At 49.3% G+C, this 8,427-nt stretch overlaps 1 protein-coding gene across 1 annotated transcript; it reads right to left on the reverse strand.

Annotated features, from left to right (window-relative positions):
• Positions 1-2,609: 2,609 nt before the first annotated feature.
• Positions 2,610-3,719, reverse strand: GJA5 (gap junction protein alpha 5). The gene has a single exon (XM_075491835.1). The coding sequence runs from the start codon at positions 3,717-3,719 to the stop codon at positions 2,610-2,612; it is 1,110 nt and encodes a 369-aa protein (XP_075347950.1).
• Positions 3,720-8,427: the final 4,708 nt, after the last annotated feature.

Here is an 8,427-nt window from a genome sequence, read left to right on the forward strand (position 1 = left end):
TTAAATGGTCCGTGCAGTTTCTAACACAGTTGAAGATCCTTGTCTCTGTGTCCTCATCAAATTCAGGTTTCATTCTTTATGCCTCCTCTCAGCCTCTTGCTGGGACCCAGTACTTTACAGGCCTCCAGCTTCCCAGCCTGCAGAGTCCCATGGGGTAGGAGATTGTGTGCAGAGAGGAAGGAAGGGCACTTCCTTTGGGTGGACAGGGGTATCCAAGGTCAGAAGGAGGGAGCCTGTGAAAGTTGGAAAGTGGGAGCAAGGGATGAAGTTCAGAGGAGAGGCATCAGCTAGCTGGGGGAAGAAAGGTTATTCTTTGGACTGGACAACTACATCTTAAGAAAGAGAGCTGAGTACCCACAGGAACTCTTTGCAGAGATGGGTAGCAGTGGATTCTCAATGTCTCTCAAGAACTTGCCTCTTAAAAAGCCCTTTCAGGCTCTGTTACTGCACGGACAAGCAATCAGATGCTCAGGGGACAGGTTTTGCTACCCTTTTCCTGCTGAGCTGGCCTCACGTCGCAGGTGGTCTCTCTGGGTGGAGAGGTGTGCTAGGGGATGCAAGGAGAGAGCGTTTCCATTGCAAGAGGATGGAAGCTCTACTCTCTGGCCAGCTCTTCCCAGTCTTCCTTGGTAATGCAGAGGCAGGCAGGGGAGCTGGAGGGGGTTTCTGTTAGCCAGTCAATCAATCATTTCCCTATGTTTATTATTTATCCCCCCGGCCAAACCCTCCCCTCATCCCTGCCACTCTGGGCGATGGGAATTTTTGTGATCCCTGAGCAGCAGAGGCTGGCAGGCAGCCTGATTGATGCTAGCAGCTCATTCTCAGCCACGTGAGAGGAGAAACATCAACAAGGAAAGATGGAGTTAGAACTTTATTAGGAGAAACCTAGGCACGATTGACTAAAATCTCATGTTAAGGAGAGCACGCAGGTCTTTTCAAGATTAAAAAATACACATATATAAAACACCTTACAAACAAAAAAATGGTTTCCCCCCCTGTGTGTGAGTATGTATGTATATGTACAGGGAACTGTACCAAAGCTAACTATGTATCGGGAGCAAGGATTCACAATCCCCTTCAGCAGCCCCTAAGAGAGGGAATGGCTCAGTCCCCTCATAAGCTGGTCCTGGGCCATTCGCTCATGCAGTCCAACGTTGGGAAGCTGTGGTCCATGTCTGAAAGGGCAGCACAGGGTAAACACCAGGGAGCAGCTTAGCTCTGTTTAGCAATTCTCTTTAAAAGAGGGATGTCAGCTCTGCAGTGAGAAAATGTATCTGGAGTGGGAGCTGCCTACAGACCTCACCCACCAGGCTCACTGTGCAGTGTTGGGCCCCAGTGGCTGCTCTGAGAGGCTACAGTGGTGGAAAGAGCTGGTCCATGAGTGGTTTCTTATGCCATATGTGCTAGGGATGGAGTGGAGATGAAGATGACTTGATGGCAGAACAGGGACTTGCTGTGAGGACAAATATCTTGGCTTGCACTGGCTGGAAGGCTTGAGAGAGCAGCCAAGAGCTGAATGATGTGCAGGACCTGGAGAGGACTCTTGCTCCTAGCAAAAGATGCTGAAGTGTTTTGGTAGGTTAGTGAGAGAAGACACAGGCCGTACCTCTTCTGCAGATAATCAGAGGATGTTTTTTCTCTCAAGTTTGCAGCTGGCAGCACCCTTTCAGCAGCATTCATGTTCCTTGAAAGATGAGTTTAAAAAGGGGGAAGATCACTTTGATTCCACATGGTAATTCCTCCTTTTTTACTAGTAGGATATTTGTTCTCACAGGAGAGTCTCTATTTCTGTTAGTGAATGTCTTGTTTAGAATTGATGACTTGAGTATCTTGAGAAAATTTCCTAGTCTTCATCAACTGGTCATCTAAGCGATATCCCTGGGCCCCAAGGCCAGTCTGCTGTGCTGACTTAGGAATGTGGAAGGGGTTCCAATGTTAGACATGAGGCAGATGTGCGTGGGGGACCACGGACGTCCTTATCTATGGGGAAGAGTTATATACACAGTGTCAAAAAATTCAAGTAGGATTTATTGTATAGGTAAACTGGTATAAAATATCTGGGCTCAGGTAGAGAAAGGGAGGGTTAGAAAGAGTGAGAACAAAGCAGATGAGAGTCTTTCTTTCAGAAAGCCTACGGTGTGTTTCTGCTCCCTGCAGGTGAGAGAAGCTTCAGCTCAGTATAATTGCCAAGCTGATGTAGCAAATGCTGAAAAGACACCAAAGAAGGTGCAAGGGGGTTGAGGTCCAGTCAGTCTGTTGAATACAGTGTCGCAGTGAATACCTGCTGGGCAGCCTCAGGAGTCTGCTGGCCTGTGCTCTACCAAGCTAAGGATGGTGAGTCTCCAATCCCTGTGGGTCCCATGATGAAAATATGGCCGAGAGCTTCACATCTCAAGATTGGTGCCTCTCTTCAATGTGTGTCTCCCAGTGGCTGCCCCTGCCTTAAGCTGTGAGAGGTGCTGTCTGCAATATAACAATGATGTTCACTGAAAAGGAACAAGAGGGTGTTAAAACAGAGGGAGGTTAGTGGCAAGAGTCTGGAGTCCACTTTGCAGAAGTTTTACTAAGCGCTGAGACTGCTGCTCCTCCTCATCCCTCCTGGAGACAGGTCACACAGACAGATCATCCGACCTCGCCTTGCTGCTGGCACGGCTGGTCTTGCTGAACCGGCGTTTCTCATTGAAGTAGTTCTCTGGGAAGGCGGGTGCTGCACATTCGTTGGCCACCTCTGGACTCTCCGTGTAGGTGGACTTAATGAAGGGCCCTTCACTAGCAGCATCCTCCTGGCCATGGACCCTCTCGGTGGCGAAGTTTGCGGTGTTCTGCTGGGAGGCCATCTTGTTGCTGAAGGGGCTGATGAACTTCCCATTGGGACTTGACAAGCACTGGTTAAAATCTGGTGGAGGAGTGTACATCTGGGCCCTCTCTACTTGCGGGGCAGACTCCAGTCTGCCAGGGGCCGTGCTGGGGCTGGGTTTGTAAGACCGGGAGCACTTCTCTTTGGCTTTTTTCCAGCCCAAGTGGTACAACTCGGCCAGACTGAGGAATAGAGAGAGCACTGCTACGGCCAGCATGAAGACGATGAACACGTTCTTCTCTGTGGGACGGGAAACGTAGCAGTTGACGGGGTGGGGGCAAGGTGCCCGCTGGCAGATATACAAGGTCTCCAGGAAGATCCCGTACAAGACATACTGGCCCACAATGAAGGCCACTTCCATGGCAGTGCGAATCAAAATGCTGTAGACGTAGGTGTTCAGCAGGCTGCCCCTGAGTATGATTTTGCCTCCCGATTCATCCCAGCAAGACAGCTCAGCCTTCTCTGCCACGGGGCATTTCTGCTGGTAGTATGTGTCACCGTTGTTTTTCATCTCCTGGGCCTCTATTTCTGCCTCCTTCATCTTCCTCTTCTCCTCCATGCGCACTGTGTGCATCGCGTGGCCCATATACACTAGAGATGGGGTGGAGACAAAGATGATCTGGAGGACCCAAAACCGGACATGGGAGATGGGGAAAGCCTTGTCATAGCAGACGTTCTCGCAACCAGGCTGCTGGGTGTCGCACATGAAGTCAGACTGCTCGTCCCCCCAGGAGGACTCAGCTGCTGTACCCAGCACCAGCATCCGGAAGATGAACAACACGGTCAACCAGACTTTCCCCACCACGGTGGAGTGTTTGTGAACCTCCTCGAGGAACTCTCCCAGGAAACTCCAGTCTCCCATTTCTGCTCACCAGGAGGGGTGAGAAGTCTCGAAGGGAGAACTGGACGCAGCCTCTGTGGGAGAAAATAGAAGAGAGTGGTTCTAAGGAGGGTTAGGAAACGCCCAACTGGGAGTGCATGGAGTGAAATGATTTGTTTTGTGTCAAAGGAAATGTTTTAATTTGACCTGAAATTAATGAGATCTGGCTTGCTGAAAACTTTTTCGCATCCACTGAAAATAATGTGTTGGGGTTTTTTTTGATTCAGCTACTGAAACAAAAAGTCATCTTTTTTGCATAATCCAACTAAACCTGTTAAACAGGCTGCCAAAACTTTGAGGGTGAGCTAGATTTTTTCTTGGTTCAGAAAGTCCTTTCACTGCGGTCTGCGTATTGCATCCTCTGTGGACTGTGTAGTTAAAGCAGTATTCATCTGTCTGCAGACTGCACTCTGGGGAATCCTTAATGGGCTGATCCCCTGGGAGATAAGACTGGAGTCTACACCTTGGTCTAAGCAGTGCCTTGGCACTTTCATGTGTCGCCTTTGTGTAACACCTGCACCGACACCTGGAACGTGAAGGGCTCGCAGCTCTGGGCTTCATTTCTGAGCTCGATGCCACCACTGAACGAAATGCAGAGAAAACCTTCCTGTTGCCCACCTGCCTCTTGCCCATAGGTTTTGCTTTGGTTTTGCGGTGTCGCCAGTTGCAAGTGTTTCCTTTACAAGCTGCAAATATTTTGGGGAGTGTAAAGATTGGTGAGCTGCACCAGTCCTGCAAATCTAATCTGCTGCCACCCTGTCATGCGTGTCTGAGAGGGAACTGCTGCAAAATCTGAATGGTGGATCTTGCTCCCTCTACTTTTCTTAAGCTCTGAGACAAAATTCACAGTTCAAATGACACAGGCAAAGAAAAAAGCCTCCTTTGAAATGCCTCCCAAGGACCAGCAGCTCCTGGGAACTGCTGTTTGGCAGGTGGTCTGATGGGAGGAAGGGTTTGGTGGGCTGGTAGTATGATTGCAATGTGAGGATGTAGGAGAGCCTGCTTCAGTTTTGTTTCTGACTCTGACAGGCTGTTTCTGGACAAGTCATTTAACGCCCTGGATAAAAAACGAATGGTGGGTTTAATCCTGATGATCTTGCGACAGCCCCACAGAGAGCTGAGATGGCTGCTGCAAGGGGGTAGGTGTCTGCGGGAGAGCAGGTTTTGGAAACCAAGAGGAGTTTCCCTCCTAGAGCAGTGTTTTTGGCTTAGATGTTTTTTAGTTATTAGTGAGCTAGTCTTGCAATGCCATACCAAGGGCCTCCTAGAGCAACAGAAAAGCAACGGAAAATCTACCTCTTTGCTGCCAGCAAGCAAAGGATTGTTGTCACCTCCTGACAGCTTTTCCTGGCTAGGCAGGACTGCCTCTAACCTAGCCTTTCTCCTCAGGGCTTTACTATTCTTGGGAATTTTCCATATAGTTCCCTTTCCTCATTCCCAGACTACTGTTGTCCCTGCATGCTTTGACCTCTCAGCGTGTGAGCATCTGCGGCCTTTTATGTTCCTAGTTTGGACTCAGTTGGACAAATCTCATCTCACTCTGGCATGACTCAGCGAAAGACACCTCTGGGTATTTTCATGGGGTCTCAGCACCTGATAGCAGACTGTCTTGACAGCGGAGTCATGCATATTCATGCAGAGTTGTGGGCTGCGCCACTGCCCAGCCGTGCTTTTGGCTGTCAGCTTTCTGCTGGATCAACAAAGGACCTGTGCACAGTCGTGGGATCTTGGCACCAGGAAACGCGTATGTGACAAAGACCAGCGCAGCCTGGCACAAACCCAGTGACGTGGCTGTCCCGGCTTAATTATCACCTGGAACGCTATTAAAGCTGGGGAAAACTCTGTATCACACCACAGGCCAGGCGTGGAGTCCACCCAGCTCCGGGCTGCCTTGTGACTGCTAAATTCCACAATAAAAATACCCCAGTGGGGACGGCACCTGCCAGTACACCAGGCTGGCTCGCCAGCAATGGGCTGCTCTCCAACATCCTTTTTTTGTGCTACCTTTGTCTGCAGGAGGGGAAGTGGCTGTAGCTCTCGAAGCAGTTTTGCCCATCCTCTTCGTGGTGCTGCACACTATGAATGACAGGCGAGCATTTTGCATCACTGCCACTTGCTCCGGCCAGCACGCTTGTTCTGGATGGACCAGCCAGGGCTTTGGGGAAGAGCTAGGAAATTCACACCAAAGAGGCAGGAGGACCGTTCCTGCGCAATCCTCTTCTTTATATGAATTTATTTGCCCTGGAATTGTTAGGAAGAAAGTTTTCCCCTCTTTAGAAAACAGACAAGACTATCAGCAGCGATATAAATAGCTGAGCTTGACACTTCATGCTAACTTTTCCCACAAGGAAGGTGACAGGAGGTTGCCATGTTTCTAAAATAAAGTGGAGAGCCTGATTATGACATTGTTTCTGCTCTCCCTCGCTGGGCTCACCTCTTCCCCTTGGCAGGTCCCAGGCACACGGAGAGGATCTCCGAGGAAGTCTCCTTTGTGTGGGGGAAGCACAGTTCCCAGGGAGGGGGAAAGTAACGAAGTCAAAGCTATTGTATTTTTGCCCAATCTGCGTGTGTGATTTGCTCAATTGGATACAAATGTGTGTATCTGATAGTTAATGAGATGTCCCAACGAACTAGAAGGCTGGGGCCTGAGATGTCGTGAAGAGGCTCACACACTAGACACGGGGCTGTGTGTGGAGGCCATGCAGCAAGTCCATCCCCTCTGAGCTCCCACATGGGGAGGCAGCTATCTCCTTTAGGTACTGGACACATGAGAAGTGACAGCCCCATGCAGTGGGGCATCCAGGCCAGCTGTGGCATGGTCAGTGCCTAGGAATTGCTTGTGGCCTTCCTTCCTCCAGCTGTGTCACATCATAGCAGGTCCAGGCAAGCGTGTGGCACAAGAGAGAGCTGCTGTGGGGGTATGAGGGCAGAGATCTTTTCCCCTGCGTTGACAACTGTTGGGCTGCAGCCAGACCTGAGTGGTCCCTGCACTGCAAAACTGGATGCTCACACCTGTAGATACTTAGGAAGGACACTTTCAGCTCTCCACTGAGGGTCAGTTAACGCTGCTTTGCTATACAGCTGTACGTTTTACTTAAGGATCTCCAGCCCCCTGTTAGCAGTAGTCCAGCCTCACAGCACCCCATGCAGCACAGATGTTGTCATCTTTATGTTGCAGATGGTGATCACTGGGGTACAGAAAGGGCAAACTGCTTGTTTGAGGTCACTGTGTTAGTGGCAGTCTGGGGACAGAGCTCAGGGGTTGTGGCTTGCAAACTCGTGTCCTTTCTTCTGTGCAGCATTGCCTCTTAGACTTGGTGATAGTGACACAACACTGCTTCTACAGCACAAGAACATCTGCTTCTACAGACCGCAGCCCTTATCTCCTGTGCCCCAGGACAATACTGTCTTGGTGACCTGAAAGAAATCCCTCTCGTGTTACCCTTCTATAGCAGGTACACCTGGTAGAACCAGAGGTTCTCTTGTTATTGCTGGCAGAGCCCGCAGCCATGGTCAGAGCCCAAAAGGAAGAAGCAGCCTTTTCAACATACCTATCCAGTGCTCCTTTGTTGCCAGGACCTGGTCAGGAAGCATTTTGGGGGCACATGGCTTACAACATTAAAAGCTGAATAAAGTTAGAAATGCGCTGTCCAGCATGGGTGCAATACTTTGAATTCCAGAGGCTTTGTGACACAGTTCGATGCTGAAGCCCACCTTAGCAGGTATCTTTTTGTTCACTGTTTACTGACATTGGCTCGTTCATATGTGCATACAATAGACAAGCAATGACCTATTAGCATTTTTTGTGCAAGTGCTGTCCCTCTGGCTTCATATATGCATGCATGTGCTTATGATAAGTTTCTGCCTGAAATAGACCAGTTATTTAGCCAAATTTGTGACTCTGATCTGTGCACAGATCTGGGCTAAATAGGTTTGTACTTTTTTATGCTTTAAAAAAAAAAAAATCTGACAAGTTTGCATAGGTTCCTTTCTAGTTCCTTGGGTTCAAAGTCCTGTGCTGAACCGGTATCAGGGAGAGTGACTTTGACTCCAGTGCTCAAATCTCACAGGAGAGGCAGAGCTCAGTGTTAACAGCTCCTGTCCTAGAAGACAGACATCCAGTGTTTCTCATCTCTCTGCTCCTCCTAAGTTCACTGCAATTTCTGGAAGGGTCACACTGGTGTCCAGACCACTGCTTGCAGTTGCAGACAGCTTGTTATTCCTTGATGAGGTGTGCTTTCCCCCTTCTCTCCAAATGTGGAAAATCTCAGAGTTCACAAAAAAGAGAGTGGGTGAGAAGATAAGGGAGTTGAATGACCTGTCACCTCCTGAACACACACACACAACCCTGACGCACACAGAGACGCAGACAGAGGGAAATCACTCAACACCTCCAAGCGTGTACATCAGGGATGTGTTACACACAGAGATGACAGTATTATGTAGAATATTTTCATCTGAAGCGATGGTGGAAGCTGCAGAATCCCAGCTAGCTGAATTTTTATTATTTGTCTATCCAGGACATCTAATGCTATTCCCCCCCGCCCCCCCCCCCTTGGCCAAGGTCAAATTGTGCTTTCATATATCCAAATATTAGGGTCAAGCTCTACCTGATGTAGATGCAGGAGACCAAGAACAGAAAAGACCTTGAACTCAGATGAGTCAAGCTGAGGAATGAATTTGTCCCACT

This window comes from Mycteria americana, chromosome 1, assembly GCF_035582795.1.
Source record: "Mycteria americana isolate JAX WOST 10 ecotype Jacksonville Zoo and Gardens chromosome 1, USCA_MyAme_1.0, whole genome shotgun sequence".
NCBI lineage: Eukaryota > Metazoa > Chordata > Aves > Ciconiiformes > Ciconiidae > Mycteria > Mycteria americana.

Coding starts and splice junctions, on each gene's coding strand:
- GJA5 (XM_075491835.1), bottom strand. CDS start 3,719: ATGGGAGACTGGAGTTTCCTGGGAGAGTTCCTCGAGGAGGTTCACAAA.